The following is a 22,518-nucleotide window of genomic DNA, read 5'->3' on the forward strand; positions in this document are numbered from 1 at the left end:
ATGGAGAAAAGAGCTAAAGCAAGGCAGCAGCAGCCATTACAGGATGGAGAGGAGCTACTCTGTGAGTGGGAGGGTGGGGGTTTGGCTGGGGGGGGTGCTCATATTTCGAAGGACTCTTCCAAATATGAGCTAGCAGTTAGCAGGTTAGCAGCATCTAAAAGAAACCAGGAACAGTAAATCCATCCTTCAAACTGAGGTGTAAAAGCTTCACTTTAATATTGGGCCTAAAATATTGGGAAACACTTCAGCAGCTACAGAGATGGGGAGGGAGGGGGGCTTTGAATAATGAGGAGAATGGGTGGGGGGTGGTGGCGTGTTTTTTGTATAACAATAGTAGCACCAAACGCAGCAGAGCGAGGCAGCTGCCCAGCCCGAGGTGAAGGCTGCTGGGTTACAACCAGAGGAGGGAGACCGCTCTCCTGGACCGCCGTGGCCCCTCCCCTCTCCTCTAACTTGCACATAAACAACCTGATCTGGGGGGCTGGGGGTGGAGGCGCATGACTATTAGTGATCTAACGAGGAAGAGGGAAAGGTGTTCCTCTGCCTGCGACTGTTTCCTCAGAGCTGTGTTCATCCATCCAGCCTCAGCAGATTTTTTCCTCAGCAGAGGACAGACGGTGCTGCAGTCAGCCACAGTCTTTGTGCTGCAAAACTAGCTCAGCCCAGCAGAAATGGAGGCAGAGGGGAGGGGCGTGTGAGAGAGTGAAGCTAAACGAAAAGAGAGTGTTCTGGGTGTGAGTGAGCGTGAGGGGGGGGGGGGGGGGGGGAGCTAGCAGAGAGCGAAGTACGCTTTTCTGCAGCAGAGAAACAGTCCAAAAACAACGCTCTTCATCAGCAGATTGGATTTTCTCAAGCACGTTAATTAAAAATCATACAGAGGGAAGCAGAGAGAAGGAGAGGGAGGGAGGGAAGGAGGGAGGGGGGCCCTGGAACCTGAATGAGACACGTCCACACAGGAAGCCTGGGCCCCAGAATAGCAACAGGAAGCTGGCCCCGGACTCTGAATAATGTCAGCGTCAGAGGCTTCGCAGAGCAGAGCTGCGCTGCACGGCGTTATGAAAGCTGATTTACTGAGAGGAGGGGGGGGGCAGAGGGCACAGGCGAGGGAAAGAGAAAATGAGACTTTAGACTGAACAGGGACTGAGAGGAGAAATATAGGAGTATTAAACATGAAGAGAAAGAATAAAACAGTAACGTAGCAGAGAAGCTAGAGGAGGCTGGGAAGGACGGGAGCAATCAGAGAAGGCCGACAGCTATGTCGCAAAAACAAGCAGCGCTGCTGCAGGAGAGCCGAGTCCAGGCAAACTGGGGGGGTGGGGGGGTACAGGAAAAATGGAAGATCATTTACTTTCACATCAGGGGGGTTTGTACATAAAATTAAAGGTCATTAAGAGAGAGGACCTGCTGCTGGGATGGAGGTGGTCTATGAGCTCACAGTAACTATATTACTGAGGGAGGGGGGGCTCAGATAGAAATTAGGGGGAAAAATTACCGGTATTAATATATGTCAGTGAACGCAGCATCAACAGCCGTCAAAAACAGACCGGCCTGCGTGATGTCTGTTAATGAAGGTCTTGAAAAAGTAAATTTTAGAGGCGAGGAGAAATTAGGATTTTGATAATCGAATCTTTTTTCTGTAACTTGAACGCATCAGGAGAGAGAGCAATCTCTGCCGAGGAAGTTACCGTTTCTAAAAAACAGCAATCACTAATAAAATTAAGAAATTAAGAAATGGAAATGTCATAAGAGCTGTAGAAAATGAAATGACAACAAAAGATGTCTTAGTGTCTAAAAACAACAACAAAGCACAGAGGGCTATTTATTAAGAAGTTTTGGAAATTAAAAGATATATGAATCTATTTTAAAACTATTTTAAATCCATTGAAATTTCTTTATTACTAATGTTGCACTCAATAGTAGATTTAGGTGTGCCAGTATTTTCTGTAGGTTTATATAACCAAGTTAAAAATGTCAGTGTGTAAGATAAGAACAAAAAACGTACTTTTTGTCCATTGCCAGTAGAGATTATTTTTGCTCTTTATAGCTATTACAGGGTTCATACAGGAATGAGTAACTCCAATTTAATGCTCTTAGAAATAATTTTAATGCCATCAACAAGTACCCAAGACTCTCATGTATACACGGCAACATTTTTCGTCATCTTTACCGTCGACAGGCTGCAGCCATGTCCCGAATTCCTCGTTTTCCAGCCACTTATTGAAATTAGCATTTCCCATTCTCTAGGTTTTTCTCCGACCTTCTTTTCTGAACGTACGGCTTTACGATCAACCGGAAGCAGTTCGGTGCAAATATATTGCAATGTATCTGACAAAATTGTTTTTAGAATCTTTTTTTTTTTAATAAAGAATTTTAAATGCCACAATAATCACATTTAATATATTTTACTACCAATTCAGGCCTTAAAGCTACAGTGTGTAATTTTTAGCGACATCTAACGTTCAGACTGCAGACCGCAGCAACATGAACATCTCCCCCCCACCGCTTCTCCCCCCCCAACAGTACGGCGAGCGTTAGGGGACAAAATGTCTTCCACGACGTCCGCATCACCTACCTTCTCAAGTGATGAGGTTTGTTTACATAGATAATTTTACAGATAGTATTTCATTAGTCTGTGTAGGGTATAGATTTCAGTACCGTCTCAGTTCATCTCTCGTAATGGGCGATCTCGCAATCGCTAGTTTGTTGGCTCTGCGCTGCCGTAGCGCAAAGATGTCTGCCTCCATGGCTGCGAGACCCGCTCCTATGTAATTATAAATAACGAATTCTAAGGCAACGCAAATATTAAGGTTAAGAGGCTGAGCTCGTAGATGATGATAAATAACATAGTTATGTATAATATATTACATTTCTGACTGTATATCCCTGTAATTATTACACACTGTAGCTTTAATTTAAAAAATAATAATTTAATGAGCTGATGAAGGTTCTCAGTCATCCAGGTCATAGTCATTCCGTAAAAATTTTGAATTTTTTTGAATTTTTATGGAATAATTTAATGACTTTTACTTATTTTTAATGACCCTTGGCAACCCTGTATTAAGACCAATTTAATCATGTTTCTACCAGAGCAGCAAATGTTTCTGGATCCAACTTTTGCTATCTCGTCCTTCGGGGACTCGGGTAACCCTGAACTATCTCTATTGTTATGCTGCTAGATGCTCAGGCTCCTGGAGGACATGGGGGACACTATTGATGATTTTGTTTCTTTCCATTTCTATTCTGCACTTATTGTTAGTTTCACTCATTACTTCAAGCTCTCTCTGGTTTTGTGTGTAGCTTCATCTAGTCTGCTCATGTTCAGCTGAAACACCATCCGGGAGGGAAATATAAGCAGGGCTGCTGCCATCAACTCCTTCGGTTGTTGCTTATAGAGTTGGGCCAGCTTTGGGCCAGTGCTTAGTCCTGTTTCCCTTCTAGACAAACAGTAGCAGCCATTCAAAATCGCCCTTCCCAGTTTAACGCCAGCTGAATGGCAGCCTACTACCCTGCAACTCCCAGTAAATCCCCTCCAACTTGCAGGCACTGGCCTTCTCCTGGGCATAAACTGTTTACTCTGACTTTTACTCCAACCTTTCACTAAATTAAAGGCTCTGACCAGGGGTGGAGGCTTCTATTTAGATCTTAATGTCCACAAATTATGACGGAAAGAATATTTTAGTACAAAGATTGATATTTAAAAAGGAATTGTAGGGGACCAGCCAAGGACTCATCAAGGAAAGAGGGAACATTTTGAATGGCTTCTACTGTAGCTATGGGCTCAGCTTTTACTGTCAACAACTTTATGTGCTCCCTTTCATCCCTTTGACATGAAAACTGTCTCAGAGCTTATTTGATTAACCGTTTCTCTCCTCGACAAGCTACCTGTGGAGCTAGTTGATCTTTTCTACGCTGAAAAACTGACTGTTGTTTTCAAAGATTGCACCACAAACTTCGTTTAGTTCAGAATTGTATGAAAAACATTGCCAATATTCTAATGTTGTGCTAATCAGTGATGTTTCCTTTAAATAATAAATGCAATTCTAAACTCATTTGAATAGTTTGTTCCCATGATAGCTCATTACAGGATAGGGATAGACAACCATCCTTCAAGAACATTTTAGGAGAGCTTAGCGTCGCCAATTAGGCTCAATACTGAAAGAAGCAAAAAAAAAAAAAAGTAGGAAAAGGCTGAAAAATTATCTACTTTACTATAAATGTAGGGAGGCGAGCAGGAGAAACATTAGATACGTCAACAAAGAAATGATTTGTTTGACAAAAAACACTTAACCTGCCCTCAAAAGTTGAAACCCATTCAGATGAAGATGTTCAGGCTGGAGTGATCAGAGAAACAAGGAGCAGCAAATCTGAAAAACAAACTTGGGCGTGAGACTGTGGCCACCATGTGACCTTCTTCTGAAACCCAAAGCACTTTCAGGCATGTAAGAGAAGAAGAGCGCTACAAGAAGTGGGCGTCGCTGCCTGGGATTAGCCCCTCAGGGTGTACAAAAGAGTAGAGGGAGGATAAGGAGTAGATGTGTGTGTGTGCGTGGGGGGGGATGTAGAGAGGGAACGAGTGAAAAGAAGTTAATGGTGATCTGGTAGTTTAGCAAACGGTAACTGGAAGTGTTACATCCAGTGAGCAGATAAAACCTGACGGTGACAACAAGAGCCTGGTCTGCCTCCATCTGCTCCCGGCCCCCCCACAGAGAACACACACTGATACAAACTTTCAGGATTTTTATCAAATTGGTGAGACTAAACATAAGGTAGAGCACACGCTGGAGGGAAATGGAGCACAGTGTTTATTGCTCTTTAAACAAGGTTTATACAGAAATATGTAACTCTAATATATATATATATTAGGGATGCACGATATTGGAATTTTGGCCGATATCTGATATGCCAATATTTTAAAACTCATGTAGCCGATAACCGATACCGATACCGATGTTAAAGCTGGACAAAAATAAGTAGTCATTGAAAATAGCAGTTTTGTTATCCATTTCTGACACTTTGAAAAATAATATACTCAAATATATTTTCATATGCCGATATCAAATTGATTTTTAGAAACTCTGTATCGATCTATTTTACTTTCAAAATCTCGTGAAATTTCATTGTTCTGTTACAAACTATCGTGATATTTTGCTAATTCTTGTGAGATTTTGTTAGTAAAATAGATCGATACCGCGTCAATATATCAACATATAAAAATATGGCAAAATTTCGTGAATTTTCGGGGGATTTCGTAGCATAACGATGACATATAGCAATATTTCATTAGTAAAAGAGATTGATATGGTGTTTTTAAATGGCAATATATCAGCATATGAAGATATTGTGATATTTTAATGTATCAATATTTTTTCCCTCGTCTTTAGAAGTTTTTAAGTCTGTAAAAAAGAAGTTTTTGAGGAAGAAGAAGAAGTAGTATTTTTTTTATTTTTTTTTTAGACTTTAGAAACTCAGAAGCTGATCAAATATCGAGTTAAATATCGGTGGGGTGGCCGATGTCCGATATTCAATTTTAAGGCCAATACAGACCGATACTGATAGGGGGCCGATTATATCGTGCATCCCTAATATATATATATATATATATATATATAAAACAACAAAATCTTTCATCATCTTTACCGTCAACAGATGGGAGCCATGTCCTAAATTCCTCGTTTTCCAGCCAAGTTTGCGGTAATTTAATGAATTTAGCATTAATCAGTAAAAAAAATTAAGATAATAATCTTTGTTGTGATCACTGAGTCTGGGAGCGGCCATTTTTGTCCAAATTTAGTAACCCCTCCCTCCTGCCATCTTCCGGCAGTGACGTCACGGTGCGGTAAGCCTAGCGCCATTCTCTCCGCTTTACAAGCAAAATCAATGGGAGCTACCAGACAAGGCAGGCAAAAAAAGACATTTTTGTTTTTAAAAGCCCCTAAGGGGTTCAAACAATAGGCCCCCCCATTTCAACAAATGAGTTTTTTTTTAGACTAGAAGAGTTCTGCCTTTTAAGACAGGGAAGTATAACAGTTAAAGATGCTACTTGAGAAAATACTGAACCATAGAGATAAAAATAACCCTGTGATTCAAATTATAAATTGTATTTGGAATAAAAATGAGAGAACTAGGGGTGCTAAAAAACACATCCTCCAAAGACAGATATTTACATGGGAATGTGGCATATAATTAATTGACATATTACTGATCTTGCTGGATTTTATTCTGCTTTACTTCCATAAATTGCAGGATCTTTACTTTATCTTTGCCAGAAGATTTAAACTTTAAAAGCCTTGCCCTCATAATTTGCAAGTTAATTTATTTATAAAGTAAATATAAACGCTGCTTAAGCTAATTCAAATGAAATTAAAAGTAAAACAAGTAGCCAACCTTATCACTGTCTGTAACCTACTAACAAGGTAAGGAAAGCATCAGATGAGCTACCTGAGAAACTAACGTTACGTTTTCCCACTTTAAAACCAAACAAACATGGTGGTTCCGTGCCATGTTAATTTGTTTTGACAAAAGTTGCATGTTACGACTTTTTTCAGGCTATTTTAATTATTGTGATCAATTTGCGCCGTCAATCCCGGCGCATGCGCGCCTCATTTGCAGTCTGGACGCTGAGGGTAAACATCCTGCTGCTCTGACTGCAGCGCTGAGAGGGACTCCTGCAGAGTAGGAACGATACATGCTTTCACGTAAGAGTCTCCAAAAGCCGCCAGTGACACCGTAAAAAGTCGCCAGATTTGTCGCTAGTCGCTTTTTTGAAAAATAATCGCTGGAGGGGTCTGAAAAGTCGCTGAGTTGGCAACACTGCACCTGCAGCGCTGGCTCGCTCTGCCGTATTTTTCTTCTTCCCCCGCTTCAGTCAAGTGGATGTGATGACGGCGGCGGCGGATGACGCATTAATCACGCGACACAACTAATCGATGATGAAATTCGTTGCCAACGCTTTTAAAAGTCGATTTTTATCGATTTTATCGATTCGTTGTTGCAGCCCTAATTTTCATGATGACTTGGATAATAGCGCGTTGTGACAAACACCAGATACAGCACTGGGACTTGATCAACAGCCGATACCGCACCGTGACGTCACAAACCGGTAGGGGGCAGTAGACTTCTTTGACAAACATGGATGCCTCCAGTAAAGCAAATTCAAATTAAATGACTCTTAATTAAAAACACCTATCATTTATTAAACAGTATGTAATAATTTCATATTTAAAGTACTTTCAGAAGTTTGTATTCTGAATATGACCGGACTTTTCCTTTAAATACATAAATCCCACAGGCTTTGCTGCCACATCAGGGAGACACGCAGTGTTGGTTTCCCGACGCACAGCCTTTCCTCATAGGGCCCCAAATAATGCAAAACGGTAGCCTAGTAAACTAGCCCCACCCGCCAGGGGCCAAAATAATTTTTGCCTGCGAGTGGCCTAGCCTCGATCAAGGCCCCAGGCCCTAGAAGTGGCGGGCCAATCACAACGCAGAGATGTGTTTTGAATTTTTGGATGCAAAGCGGGCGGGGTTTTGAGGGCATGACAACAAAGCTCCACAACGCTGGAGAAAGCACAAGGAAGATGGCAACAACTATTGAAAATTTCTGGTTTGACTCAGCTTTGGAATCAGTTTTGGAAGGTTTAGACTTTTCGTTGAAACTTGAGCAGGAAGAGGTTCTATGCATTTTTAAGAAAGACGTAATTGCCGTTTTACAGACAGGCTGTTTGTTTACTCTCCCCCACTGGATTTCTGTTGCGCTTACTACGTCACAGTCAGTTGTGCTAATTGGCCAATAGGCACAGACATGGTTTGAAAGACAGCGGGTTGTTCTCATCAACAATCTTCCGATGTCTCATTCATCGGGTCCAGACTAAATTACACATTTAATCTCACATTTAGTCTGGTTTACCAGGCTAGCAAAACATGGCTCTTCAGGTGTTTTCTGAGGATTCAGATATCTTTTCATAAACAAGCTGCCCATGTCTGCTGAATCTAAACTAAAGCTCAAGAGGAGATAAAGATAATCAGTAAGTGATTTCTCAGCTGAACATCAGAATCCTGGTTATTCTTTACAAATAAATGATCCTCAGACTGAAAGCAGCCTAACTTCCCGCTCAGCGTTTCTCTCAGCAGCAGTGCTGTTTATTCTCTGGCTCATGATTTGATTTTTCTCCCTTCTTCTGGGTTTTATTTACAGCCATCTGAGTTAACAAAATGAATCCAACATTTTTCAGATGTCTGTCTGTAAATACAGTTTTTTCTTCAACTTTACGATTATCTGCCGTTTGTGTCTCTCTATCATATCAAATCATGTAGTTTTTGTTGCATCGATTTGAATGTGAAATCATTTGAGGACGTGAAGGTTTCGGTTATTAGCCGCCGTAAGCTTATGAAATCCATTCTTTTAAAAAAAAATTTAAAAACACCTTTCTGCTCTGATAAAGCTCCCAGAGAACGTCTTGAAAACATGGCTGAGTTGATTGCACTGAAAGCTCCCAGAGGAGCTGCAGCAGACATTCATCGACCGTTTTCACTAGCTGTGCAGCACTCCTGGTGAAGAGCAAAACCCTTCATGAGTAAAACTGCTGGAGAGCCCTTTTAATCAGCAACTAGGGTTATTCATTACAGACTAAGTCAATAACAGGACTCATTGAAGAGGACAAAAATGTCCCGTTTTTTCCCCCTTCCCTCCTCACAGCACTTTATTCATTTCCTTTCCTAGAAATGACAAACGTTTGTAGGTCACAGGATGAGCTGGAAAACCACGAGGGCTTCGAATGAGGAATTCAGCTGCATTGTTTTGTGTGCTGCCTTCACTGAACGCTCCTCCAGCTCAGCTTTGTGCACCGACTGTTAAAACGCAAAGAGGTTTCAGTTCAAACAACGGTTAGACTGTTCAGGTGTCCCAGTACTGAGGTGAAAACAAACCAGGAACCAGTCTGGCCTGCTCAGCTAGTCCCTCCCCCCCCCCCCTCCACCACAACACTACTGCTGCTCCTCTAACCGGCACCTTCCAGCAGACGCTTCTCAGCACTCACAGCTTTAGCAATGCTAGCTTTAACGACGCCTGGTGGAAGATGACTGGCCTGGATGAGGAGACGTCTGGACGGCTGTTCATCCTGCAGCTCATACCAGATACAAACAACAATCTGAAGCAGGAAATCTGTCAAACGTTTACTAAATACTTTCCCTTTAAAGTCATAAATGTCAAATCATTCTGACTTAAACACGTATAGAAATGTGCTCTTTATCAGACGATATTGTCCCAAAATGAAAAAAATTTCTATATAAAAAAAAAAAAAATCCTGTCTTAAAATCTATTTTCTTTCTCGTTATTTTATGCAGGTGAGTTAGTTATAAGTCAGCCTGAACACCTAAATTCAGCCAATCATATATCAACGGTCATCTGTCAATTACATTTTTACGGTCATAGCATCTTGATTCATATGTCGCAGCTAATATACGCAATGGTTCAAATAAGAATCATTTCCTTTCCCAGTGAGTTCTGTCCCAGTGTTCACGGGGATGGACGTCTGTGTCTTCAGCAGGCGTAGAGCTAACAGAACTGGCAGCGTTGCGAGGCAAGGGCTCAAACATGAACGGCTGGAAGCCTTCTACACCAAACCAAGCTTCTGCCGCCCTGACGTCCGCTTCCACAACATCTTCATCCCGCTTTCCTCCTCTAAATACAAAACGTATGACAGAGGAGACTCATCCACGACCTCCGACACTAAACTCTCCTCCTCTCGCATTTTTCCTCTGTCCATAGTGTTCCTTGACAGTGTCGTTTCTAAGTCACCAATTTAGTGCTACTTGGTCCCAATGGAATTTCCCATTGTGAACCTACTAGCACTAAGTTGCTAACTGGTTAGCAAGATGCTTCTGACAAACCGGCCACAACCAAAAACTTGTGAATCTTTCGGCACAACAATCCCACCCCCTTGATAATCGACCAATCACATTCACTTTTTCCACTCCTGTAAAGTCGTGCACCACTCAGGAGAATTCGGAACTGCAACGGTTAGAACAGCCGCTTCCCGACGACTTTAACGTCAATCTGATAATAATGGAGCTGTTTTGATCAGAAAAAATAGAACTACAAATCAGTTTAATGTTTTAAATCAATACTTTTAAAAGTTGTTGTTTGTATTTCTTAATAAGACTCCATAGAAATTAAATGACCCAACCAATCTTAGTGTTTGCTGGACCACTGAGTCGGATCATTGGTCAATCAACAGGACTAAGACTTGACCGTTTGCCAACAACTGGGCTGCTTCCAACTCATTTTAATGCTGTGCAGAGTAATAAATAAGCTCCACTGTAGCAGAAATTTTATTGCAAATTTACACAACATACTGTTAATGTTCTGTTTATGTAAAAAACAAACAAACAAAAAAAAAACATTTTCTCCTGCTGTGTTTTCATGAAAACATGTATGCAATGAAAAATCACTGTTAGATTAACATGACAACTTATTACAAAAATTAAAAAGTAAAGATTGACCGATGAAGGATTTTTTTAAGGCTGGTGTCGGTCCAACCGATTGGGCTGATCCTTGAAACCGATGTCATTTTCTTTCCCTCCATTTAAATGGTCAGAATGAACCAATAATAAATGTTAAACAAGTCCCATTTTAAACAAGAGAGAGACATTTTTAAACAAACCAAAGAAAACATTAACAATGGAGGGCAAACGAAGGGAGCAGAAACACCTGAGCTTCAGTGTATGGCGTCTGAACGCAGTGATCAATCAGTTGTTCGGGTGGAAGCTGAAACAAGACGAACGCTAATATTTTACAAAAATATCCATCTCTATAATGACCATGAGAAAACAACAGACCATCTAAACAACGATGTAACTTTGTGATGAAAGTTGGAGGAGACGTCCTAGCCCCGAAATCCCACCTCCTCCGTCACCCGTCACCGCCCCGCTGTTCCTCTCATCTTGCTCTGCTCTGATTTCCTCGAAGCTCGAAAACATGAGCGATATTATCAAATTCATAGGAGCAAAACGTGGAAATGAACGCTTAATGTTTAACCCTTAATTTAATATGACATATAAAAAAAATCCCCATCAGCATCCAGCATATGTTCAGTTTCTGCCCCAATATTTTATTCTTGTTGTGGATTTTTCTAACAGGAATAATTAGGATCGAAATACTTTTTTATGAACTGTTTGTTCTCTACTTCAAAACTCAGCATCTCTTCATCCATTCCTGCGATAAGAAGTTTCTTTTAACTTGATTTGATTAAACTTTTAAACCTCTCGGTATAAAATAAATATTTTGATGGAGATGAGAAATCTGCTTCCTGGTATGTTGAAGTATCAATAGTTTGCATCCAATCTTTTAAATAAACGGCTGTAGTTTTTTGTAATATATAAGAATTATGCTCTAATTTGTAGCTACCGATGCGTTGTTAGACTCGTTACTATATTTTAATTTAACAAACCGGATTTTCTTGACCTTCTTTTCCCTGTTTGGTGCAATTGCAAAATTGCTGATCTTGACCTGGCCAGACCAGAGCAAAAATAGCTTGGCTCCGTATTTTGATGGTGACGGATGGAGAAACTGTACGTGGACGATGATGTGCGGAGGAGTAGCGGCGGATGTGGAACAACTCTCTTTGATTAACATGACAGACAAGTAGTCCGCATGACGTACATGAGCGGAGCGGAGTGCTGACGGTTGCCCCTGCAAACGTCAAATCCGTCTCTCAAAAAATCCTGACTACGCATGGGGCGGTCGCAAACCCTCGAAGACCTGAAGCAGAACTCCATTAACCGAACCCGTTCCTCTACGATGTGTAGCATTTCTAGATCCATCTCTGTGACCGTGATATCTTGCAGACGCACCATTGTTGTTTTGGAAGATAAACACTCCTGCCGGTGCCGCCGAAGTTCTCACAAGTTCTTGAATAGACCGACTGTGCAGAAGCATAAGAGCAAAACTGGTTTGCGAACAGACCCAAGCGACATTTGATTTGTGCGGATGCAGAAGTACGTTCTGAACATAAGGGCGGTGGTGACCTACAGTTACTCGACACAAATGCTTTCAATAGGGTTTGTATTTCCAAAATTGAGCTCAAACAAACTTTATTGAATGCTTTCCTATAGTTGAGAACTCAAAAGGACCAAAATACACTGATATTTATATTAATGGGTAGCTGGATATTTACGTATTAAAAAAAGGATAAACAGCCAATTCCGATTCCAACAGCAATATATAATGCCTCCCCAGTATGGACACAATTTCAGTTTCATTCATTCATCCATCAATCCATCCAGAAAAATGTGGATTGGTCGATGGATGTTTTCCCTTTCAGCTACATGAGTGATTATCTTCTTTCAAAAGCGGCAAAATCAAATTTAGAAATTAGTCTCACATATTGTTGAGAGACAAAGTCTATGTATTGATATCATTGGTGGGGACATGTCCGCACCAGTCCTTCAGAAAGTTTAGTCAAATTAGTTCTGAACTTCTGACCGCCTCATCCTGGTGCAAAAAATCTTAACTCAAAATCGTCCTTTGAGCAGTTATTTTTATGATTTAAGAGATTAAAGTGATTTGGTGATGATTGGATCTGTTTTCCAGGTGTTCTTTCTGGATTTGGAAGGAGCTGCAGTTATTTCTGTCTTTTTAAAACACAGACGGAGTCTCTTCAACCTTTCGGTTCATTTTTGGGTGTTTATTTTTTGAGCAGAGCTCGTGAAGCAGTCTAACTCCAGGTGCAGCAGACACCCCAGGTGAACGTTAACCGAAAACACCTGTAAGAATCAGCCCAGCTGTTTTCCACCGCCGCTGTCAGAGGTCTGTTCACAAGGCTCTAAATCTGCACCCAGATGTGAGGCTCTGCAGGGGGGGGGGGTTGGTTCACGTCTTCCTTAGGAAGATTAATGCCTCTCTCAGCCAATCATACGGCACCAATAGGGATTCCCTGAGAAGTTAGGAGGAAAAAAGGCTAAATAAAAATAGCTCTGGCCCAATGAGTTCGGCCCACAGAGAGATGTATAAATAAATCAGAGAAATAAATAAAAGAGAAGGGAAACACATCCTGAGGGCATCCCCTAATGGCGTAGACAGCTCTGCCTCTCATCCCTCCCTCCCTCTCTCCGTCTCCAACTCCAACCAATCATTCACACCATTTAAAGTTATTTGCTTGCAGTACCTCACCCCCCCACCCCCACCTTTCCTCCTCGCCGACTCGACTCTCCTCACTTTCATTCTCTCGCATTAATGATCTCATTTCTCACTCTCCTTCCCCGAGGCCCAGAATGAGGTTAGCGCCACAGTCTGACCTATAAACACTGCCATGGAAACTGCAGCACGTTTCTGCGAGGCACCTCTTCACCGGGGCGGGAGGGAAGGCTAGGGCTCTCACCTTTATCTTAGCCAGAGGGCTATCACAAAAACTGACTCTTTACTTTCTACACAAATAGCTTCCCTCAGAATACTTTGGCCCTGTGAGCCATCCGTCACTTAAAGCGTCAGCCTCTTGGTGAGAGATCTCTCTAATCCCGTTGTTTTGATCAGAACCAGCTCCAGGAGCACAGAGTTAATTCTATAAAGATCCACCAGCTCAGTTTCCACCTCCACACAGACACTGAGATCCAACTTTTCCTTGGATTTCTTCTCCACTTTATGTTCAAACCTTCCTCTAGTAAACACTGAACTTTTAGGGAAACGCTTTACAGCGTTTTTTTATTCTAATTTTTCCCCCAAACTTCTGTACATCAGGTGGAACGTGGTGCTAGCCTCTAAAAAAGGTGTCAAAGCTGACAGAATAACGAAAAAAAGACAATTAGAGAAGAAGAGATGCACCGAGGTAACAGCTGATCAGCACCAGACGACTGAGGCTCCATGAATGCACCATATCCAAGCTCTGCAAGGTGCATTAAGGCGACGCTCTTCAGCGTGACTCAAAGTCAAAAACAGTCAAAAACAGAAACTGTTATTTTCTTCCATTTTTCAAGATAAATCCTGCTTCTCAGTAATGCTGCGACGGAGAGCAAGACTTCCAACAGAGAACAGGAAGGACAGAATTTTAAAAGGAGCTTTGATTTATACTATTGAGCATTTAGCCTCTGTTACAGAGCAGACTAGATTAAAAAAAGGGGAAAATAAAGGTTAGGAGGGACCAAAAAGATCTGCTGCTTTTAGCATCACCATGCCCCCAAACCTGAGGTGGGACATAAGCAACATAAAGCAGAACCACTTCATCAACATCACTAAGGGGAATCATTTCAGATTCTTAAAGGAAAAGTCCGGTCAAATTCAGAATTGAAACTTCTGAAAGTACTTTAAATATGAAATTCCATCCTGTTCAATAAATGATCAGTGTTTTTAATTAAGAGTAATTCTCATTTGAACGTGCTTTATTGGAGGCATCAATGTTTGTCAAAGAACACTACTGCCACCTAATGGTTTGTGACGTCACGGTGCGGTATCGGCTGTTGATCAAGTCCCAGTGCTGTATCTGGTGTTTGTCACAACGCGCTATTATCCAAGTCATCCTGAAAACATTCTTCTTCCAAATGTTAGCTACATATTACAAATTTTTTCTCTGGCCATAAGTTCGATGGCAAATCCTCCCTCTTCAAGTTGGCAATCCAACGATAAACCCGTCCGTGGAGGATCAGGAATCAGAAAGGTGGAATAGCTTTTTCTTTCACTTTTACCCAATTTATTAACACATCCAGCTGCCATGCACGTGGGCATTGTCAGTTTAACTATAGCTAGGGTTGGGAATTGATAAGATTTTCCCAATTCCGATTCACTTATCAAATCTGTGAAACAATGAACTTGGTAAGTGCACGGTGACATTTGTCTACGTTCGCCTGGGACATTCTATTTCCTCTGGGAAAACAGAAGGCAGTCTCGTCTCGTCACAATCATCCAAAAGACAATGGAGAAGGCATTCGTTTCATGAAAAAACATTACTGTACAATTTCGGCAAACAAACTAATCTCCCCCTGATTTAAATAAACGAGCGTCACCTCTCCCTCGCTCCATGAAATGCGGAGCAACTTCCCAGCATGTTTAACAACCCCAAAGAGAGGTAGGAAACTGGTTTACTTCCAGATATAGCATATGATTTACAAGGAACCACATTAAGCATAGCCAGTGATATAAAACTAGCTACTTACCACCAGAGTTGCCTTCCATGCTGTCGTAACTTTAGCTTCTGTCCGGAAGCATCAAAAACACGGCATTAGTTAAAATGTATGCCATGTTGTGTGCGCAGGTGTTTCTGCATGTTGGATGCATTTCCTCTTGCGGATGTAATTGCCACTTTGCAATGATTGCAAAGCTCCTTGTTTCCATCTTTCTCTTCCTTAAAATGAAGCCAAACTTTCGAGCGCTTTGGCCGTCTTAGTTTTGCTTTTCTAGATTTACGCCTGGTCACGTCATATTTGCTTACTGAATGTCGTATGCGAGACTTGCGTAAAAAACGTGATGTAAGTTGTGCTGCCCAGCGCAAGTCTCTGGTGCTGCTCGGAACTGTTAAGAGAATAGTGAAGCAAGCTGCCAAACGGTGCCATGGAAATGGAAAACACGGAACCGGTTCTGAACAAGAACCGGTTTTTGATTTCCATCCCCAACTATAGCTCTGGTGAATTTCAATGGTGAAGTCCTCTGGAAATCTTCAATAATTGTTGTTGATTGCAGATGTGTCTAGTAGTTCCCATTGATTTTGCTAGTAAAGCAGGGAGAATGGCGCTAGGCTTACCGCATCGTGACATCACTGCCGGAAGATTTCAGGAATGAGGTGCTACTATATTTGGGCAAAAATTGCCACTCCCGGACTCAGTGATCACAAGGAAAATTATTGTTTTTATTTTTTTACTGATTAATGCTAAACTATAATTATAGTATTACTTTTAGGTATAGATAATGATCCATTGATTATTCCTCGCTAAACTGACTTTTCCTTTAAACTAACTGGTCTACTGACCAACAAACCCAAAGTAACGCTGTGATGAGGGAGCCTTCCAAATGGCTTCATTCCTGCCAGCAGCTAACCGGATCCGGATTCTGCTCAGCTCGCTGCTTATCAAATCATTTTAGAATCTCTGATATGAAAATCCACAGAATATTAACAGCGCTGTTTTGAAGCTGATACCACACATTTTCCTTTGGACACCAAGAAGAGCCGACCGCAGCGCTGACATCACTTCTCTGCTTCTGTTAAGCACAATCAATGACCAAAAAAACAACACGCAATAGAACGCCTTCTCTCAAACAAAAACAGAAACCACATGGAAAAAGACATCGGCCCAGATATTATTATCAAAACACTCATCTCTACTTCCAACTAAACCAGACTAAACTCACTGTACCTGCTGTTTACCTGCTGACACAATGAGATGATCAGAAACCATCTGGAACCAAATTCCTAAAAACATCTGCCAGTTTTCAAAACTAATAAAGGAGATAAAGGGAGACCATTTTGGGCTCTCAGTGGCACCTTTCAGTCTCCATCTCCCAGGATCTGAACACAGAAACCTTCAGACAGCTCTCAGGGTAAACGTCTAGATTTTATACTGAATAAAGCTGCAAGCCAGACTCAAAGAATAGATCCGAGTCGGAGCGAATTTCTCACCGGCAGGCTGGACGGTCGGCCCTGCATGCTGTCTTCCTGTCCACTCTTGTTGGGCTGGTTGGAGGGAGGAGCGCTGGACTGGGAGCTGAAGGAGTCCTGGGAGAGCTCCTGGTGAGAAGAACAGACCACAGGTGAATTTCAGCTTAAAAAGAACAAAGGCTTAAGCCCCATTTACACTCCCCTTTTGAAACCGTGCTAACTGAGATAACTGATGAATGTAAATGGCCGGTAAAACTGAACCGGATCGTGCCAGACACAACCGAACTGCATTAAACTGATACTAGTTCATCAGTACGGCTCGGCACGGTTCAGTTCTGGCTCGATTCCCAGAGAACAAAGAAAAAGCAGACCGCATCATTTCCTTACAGTCAGCCTACATAATCCTGAAATTTCAGCCATTCATAAAAATACTAGCTTCTCTACCATCCCAGACGATGATTCTGCTTAGCAGTGTGATGAACCTCAACATCTGTGGTCGTTTCCTGCGTCTGTAAGCCCTGATTAGACAATCGTTTGTCATATCTACTTCTCCGCAAACAAGGAAATATCACAATTATAATCCAACGCCGCCATGTTGATTTGCTTGTTTCCCTCTAGAGAGCAGTAGTACCGTGGTTCGTCCCTAGGAGGCGAGGAACCACGCTGGCGTGGCGTGTAAATGGTCGAAAGGAACCGAGCTCGGCACGGTTACCTGATCTAAGCTCGGTCTAAACTCGGCAGGGATCGGTTTTCAGAGGGTAGTGAAAATGGGGCTTTAACCTGGATCTAAGGTGGAAGAATGGCTGGTTTTCTGGTGTGAAGGTTTTACCTGTGGAGGGGGTGGGAACCTCTGAAATGGAGATTGCTGCTGAGGCTGTGATTGCTGCTGCTGCTGGGGTTGCTGCAGGGGTGGAGTCTGGGAGTACGGCGACTGCTGGTTCTGCTGGCCGTGACCCGGGGGCTGCTGGGCCGCAGCGGACGGACCTCCCGGCTGTTGCGGTGGCCCTTGCTGCTGCTGTTGGCTCTGCTGCTGAGGTGTCTGACCCGGTCCGCCCGATTGTTGGTACCCGGGTTGTCCCTGAGGGCCCTGTTGACTCTGCGGACCAGGACCCTGTTGTTGCTGCTGCTGCTGCTGTTGAGGAGGAGAGACGTAAGGTGGCTGTCCTGAATGGGACTGTGGGGGCTGGCTATAGGGGGGCTGTCCTGCAGCGGGTCCATGGGGCCCTTGAGATTGTTGGTATGGGGGCCCTGGCTGCCCATGCTGGCCAGGAGGTTGAGAGGGGTGGCCCTGCTGAGTGTAGGGAGCAGCAGAGCCGCCCTGGGTGGGGCCAGAATATGAGGACTGCTGCTGGCTGGGGTGAGGGGGCGGGCCATGCTGACTGTAGTAGCCCTGGTTCTGTTGGCCGTAGGCTCCTGGACCCTGCTGTCCGTAGGCAGACATCTAGACAGGAAACAGGGGAACCGCTTAAAATCAAATCAACCTTCTGTCATCGGTTAAAGATTACGGGTTTAGGATTTCCCTCAGCGGGTTGGGGGAGTGGCATCATCCTGGTACCGGGGTGTTCTGATCCAAACGGGCTAGTGACTGTATCTCGACAAGCCCTGAACTGTGAACCACTGGTCTCTTTTGCATCATTCATTTCATTAAAAACAGACTTTAATGAATCGTTTGCTCCCCTGCAGTTTTAGTCGTTTTAAACAATTTTAATTGTTTTAGGGATCAAAATGCTGAACCAGAAAAGCTGCTTTAAAGACTCAGCAGGAGTCTGAAAAAGTTATGGTAAGGCTCTAAATTATCTAGAGAATAGTTATTAATTCTCAACACTACAAGTTAAATCCTTAACTTAGTTACCAGTTTGTTTTAAAAAAGGTAAAACCTAATTTTACACCAGATATAAACTTTTCTGTCACTACCTGATCCGTACTGGATGTTATGTAAAATGGATTATTTTATTGTATTTTATTATATTTTATTATAAAAAAACTGAAAATACAGTCATATGTTTATATTACTGTTGTAATGTATTTTTTTACTGTTTTCAAGGCTGCACTTTAAAAAATGAAATTGTCTAGAGCTGTTCTTAATGACATTTCTTTTTGTTTACACTGGTGTAAACAAAATGACAAAATAAAATCTAAGTCTAAACCTTATGAGAAACCAAGAAACTTAAAGTATTTCCAGAGTTTCTTCTTTATTATCAGCAGCATGATGACAAAACACTTTGATTCAGTGTTTTTACATGCATTTAACATCAGCATTATTATTTAATTCCTCAGTAAGTGAGGAACTTGTACTCTTGTATGTATAAGAATAAAGAAAGAGAGAAGAAAAGTGTCTTTTGTGAGAGGGATGGGGGGGAGGGGGGTTGTGAACTACTTGAGGATTCAAAGAAAATCGAGGATGGTAATAAAGAGCTGCGGCGCATTTAAAACAACATCAAGTGTCTGTATTGTATCAGAGCGGCGGAGGCTGTTTTCCTCTCTGCAGGGCACTTATCGAGTTCATGGTCAGACACCAGCCAGGCCAGTATGACATAATCACAGCGCACAATGGGCACGAGACCACCGGCGGCGGACGGGGAAGAAAAGCCTCCGCTCCGCGGGATTCCCTGCGTGCGTCTCTCAGTTCAGACGCCGTTCTGGCTGAGAAGTTCAACAAGGGTCTGCTTTCCTGGCTATGTGTCAGTAGCAAGAGCAAACTGGATGTTTACAGTGTTCAATTGGATGGAGGTGCTGCCCACTGTGCCTGACAGCGCAGCAGGAACCGTCTCCATCTTTTGATTTCATGTGTGAAAATAAGAGCCGACGGTGGAAACCTGATTGCTCCTGTATTTTTCATTGGTAGAGGGGATGGTTGCTCACTTTGAGGGGGAGCCAGCGCTCAAACATCCACTGCTCTTTGCTTTGGAAGCTTTTAAAGGCCTTAAAATGCATCCCAACTCTGTTAAAGAAATCATTCTTTATTAGCTGATACAGGCTTGCAGTGACTGTATGGATCATGGCTTGCCCAACAGTTTTCAATTCAATTCAGTTTTATTTCTATAGCGCCAATTCACAACATCTCAGGTCAATTTACAGTTCATCCGAGCATCCAGTCAAATTGATTCAAAGTTTTCTATCTAAGGAAAACCAGTTGATTGCATCGACTCTTTGACTCGAAGGCAATCCCTCACACTAACATGCTTGTAGCGACAGTGGAGAGGAAAAACTCCCTTTCTACAGGAAGAAACCTCCAGCAGAACCAGGCTCAGTGTCATCTGCCGAGGCCGACTGGGGTTCAGGGAGACAGGTTAGACAGTTTTGGATGATTCCCTGCCATTATGTTGCCTGAACTTTTGTAATCTATGTGCATGTGTGTAATACTGGAGAAAATGTAAACCCCTGTTAGCGAGGAGGGGCTTCAAAGATCCAAACATAATCTGAGTAGAGATCACTGTATAATATAACAGCCAGATGCTGGTGAAGATTCTCAGTCATCCAGGTCAGTCATTCCAAAAAAGTTAAAAAAAACAATCCAGTGGACTTTGTTTACGAGTTTGAAGAGGTTTTGCTTCCGATTCAGGAAGCTTTTCCAATAAAAAAAAAAACAAATTTGATTTGAAAAAGCTTCTTGGATAGGAAGCGAAACATCTTCAAACATGGAAACAAAGTCCACTGGATTGTTTCGCAACAGCCAGATCTTTTTTGGTACGAATGGAGCTGGTTTATCTAGCCTATCCACCAGAATACAACCAGCATCTCATTTTCCTTGCAAACATAAACCTTGAGCTTTAACGCCATTTTTTTTTCTTACATTAACTTTCTGACTTCAGCTAGAAAGAAAGAAAAAAAAAAACGTTGCCTATTGTCTTTGCCTCAAGGTTTGCTGATCATTAAATGTTTCACTACGCTTGCCTTTTCAAGCAGGCTGAGTGACCTTGGTGACACATCAAGAATTAGTTGATGATTATTTCAATAATTGATTAATCAGGTTAAATGGTTTAAGCCCTAGTGAAATTAGTAGAAAAGTAAACAAATCCTTAAAGCGTTAGCAGGCTAAAGGATCAAAGGATAAAGGATAAATAACACAGATCTGTGTTATTTATTGTTAAGCAACAAACAAATTTTGAGCTGAAAAAAAACGTTCCAAACATCATTGGTTGATTCAAATTAAACATGCAACCAGCTGCTAGAATAGGATCCTACTTAACCCTTTCAGTTAACCCCTTAAGAGCAGCCCCGGTACCGCGGCCAGCTGATGTTTATTCATTTATAGAAATGGCTAAATCCCAGTCACATGGTGTTTCATCCACATGCCTTCAAATGGGTCTTTAAAATATCTAAAACATAATTACTACAAAATTATTCTTTTAAAAAATACTTTTTGTTTTATAGCTGTGTAAACAAATAAAATAAGATTTTATTTTCCACCTAAAATGTGTGCGGTAGTAATTCAACAGCTGCTGTTCATTTTTAGCCACACCCACTAATGGCCGCCATCATTGGAAACCAGAGGCTCAAACCTTTCCAAGGAGGGGTGGGAGGTAATTGGGCGACCATTTCAGCTGATGTAACCGGCATGCGTTACATAAGCTTGCTCTGTTATTCTTATTTTCTATTGTTATTATTGTGTGTCAATGGTAAATTTAAATGAAACAACTGCTAAATCTGCAGAGCAAAGGCTTGCCTTATGCAGAAGGTCTCTAATAATGTAAATCAGCACATTTATCTGACCAGATTACCTTCTATGAGGGGAAAGAATTCATTTTTGCATAATTTTTGCCATTGTGCCAAAATCTCAAAAGCCCACTGAAACCTTTATGGAATAAACATGCTTCAACTTATTCAGTTTAAATTTGCTTGAGTTATAGTCAAGATTTGGATTTATAAAGTCTGAGGGTTCATCCAGAGTTTCAAATGGGTTTTCATGGTTCTTTGCAGAGTTTATTTTGGAAAAAAATTTGGCGAGTCTAAATTAATCACCTTTAAATCAGACATTGAGATATTTTAAACAGCGGTTCCACCTGAAAAATATTCCTCAATGCCTTTCTGTTATACAAATACAAACAATTTGATTTCTCATTAATAGTTTGGTAGCTGAACTTTCTTTAATTCACATATGGAATTTCAGGCGGAATTTGCTCTTAACTCCCAGATTCCACATCCTCCGTCAGCGCTCCTCTCCGCGACGTCGTGCGGACTACTTGTCTGCCATTTTAATCAATGAGAACATCATCTACCGCTAGACCTTCGCACATCACCATCCAGGTATGTCTTCTCCGTCTGTCAGCATCAAAATACGGAGCCGAGCTATTTTTGCTCCGATCCGTAATCGCACCAAACCGGAAAAAGAACGACGAGAAAATCCGGTTCGTCAAATTAAGATATGGTAACAACAGATCTGTAACTACAAATTAAGAGCATAATTCTTAAATATTCCCTAAAACTAAGACTGTTTATAATCAGATGCAAACTATTTCTTCTTCAACATACCAGGAAGCAGACTTCTCATCTGGATCAAAATATTTATTTTATACCTAGAGGCTTAAGGGTTAAATCAAATCCAGTCAAAATTAACTTCTTATTGCAGGAATGGATGAAGAGATGCTGAGTTTGGAAGTATATATATATATATATATATATATATATATATATATATATATATATATATATATATATATATATATATATATTTATTTTTTATTTTTTGGTATGATCCTTATTATCCCGGTTACAAAAATCCACAACAAAAAGAAAATATTTGGGCAGAAACTGAACATATGCTGGATGCTGATGGGGATTTTTTTAATACGTCATTAAATTAAAAGGTAATTTCCGCATGATTTGCTTCTATGAATTTAATATTATTATTATGCAACAGTGGAAGCTGTAGGGCGGTCTGGAGCGCAGCGAGGCGGAGCGATTACGGATGATGTGGGATTTCGGGGTCAAATCTAAGTGT

At 41.6% G+C, this 22,518-nt stretch overlaps 1 protein-coding gene across 3 annotated transcripts in view; it reads right to left on the reverse strand.

Moving 5' to 3' along the window:
- arid1ab (AT rich interactive domain 1Ab (SWI-like)) overlaps positions 1-22,518 on the reverse strand; it is a 78,743-nt gene that overhangs the window by 18,585 nt on the left and 37,640 nt on the right. For 2 of the 3 annotated variants that reach the window (XM_038302678.1, XM_038302680.1), the window contains exons 3-4: positions 17,407-18,018; positions 16,599-16,706 (exon numbers count right to left, since the gene is read on the reverse strand). In XM_038302678.1, coding sequence (XP_038158606.1) covers positions 16,599-16,706; positions 17,407-18,018 — 720 coding nt within the window. The remainder of the gene's footprint in view (positions 1-16,598; positions 16,707-17,406; positions 18,019-22,518) is intronic. The other variant, XM_038302679.1, reaches the window with a different exon arrangement.

Source organism: Cyprinodon tularosa, unplaced genomic scaffold (assembly GCF_016077235.1).
Source record: "Cyprinodon tularosa strain WSP-4 unplaced genomic scaffold, ASM1607723v1 ctg498, whole genome shotgun sequence".
Lineage (NCBI taxonomy): Eukaryota > Metazoa > Chordata > Actinopteri > Cyprinodontiformes > Cyprinodontidae > Cyprinodon > Cyprinodon tularosa.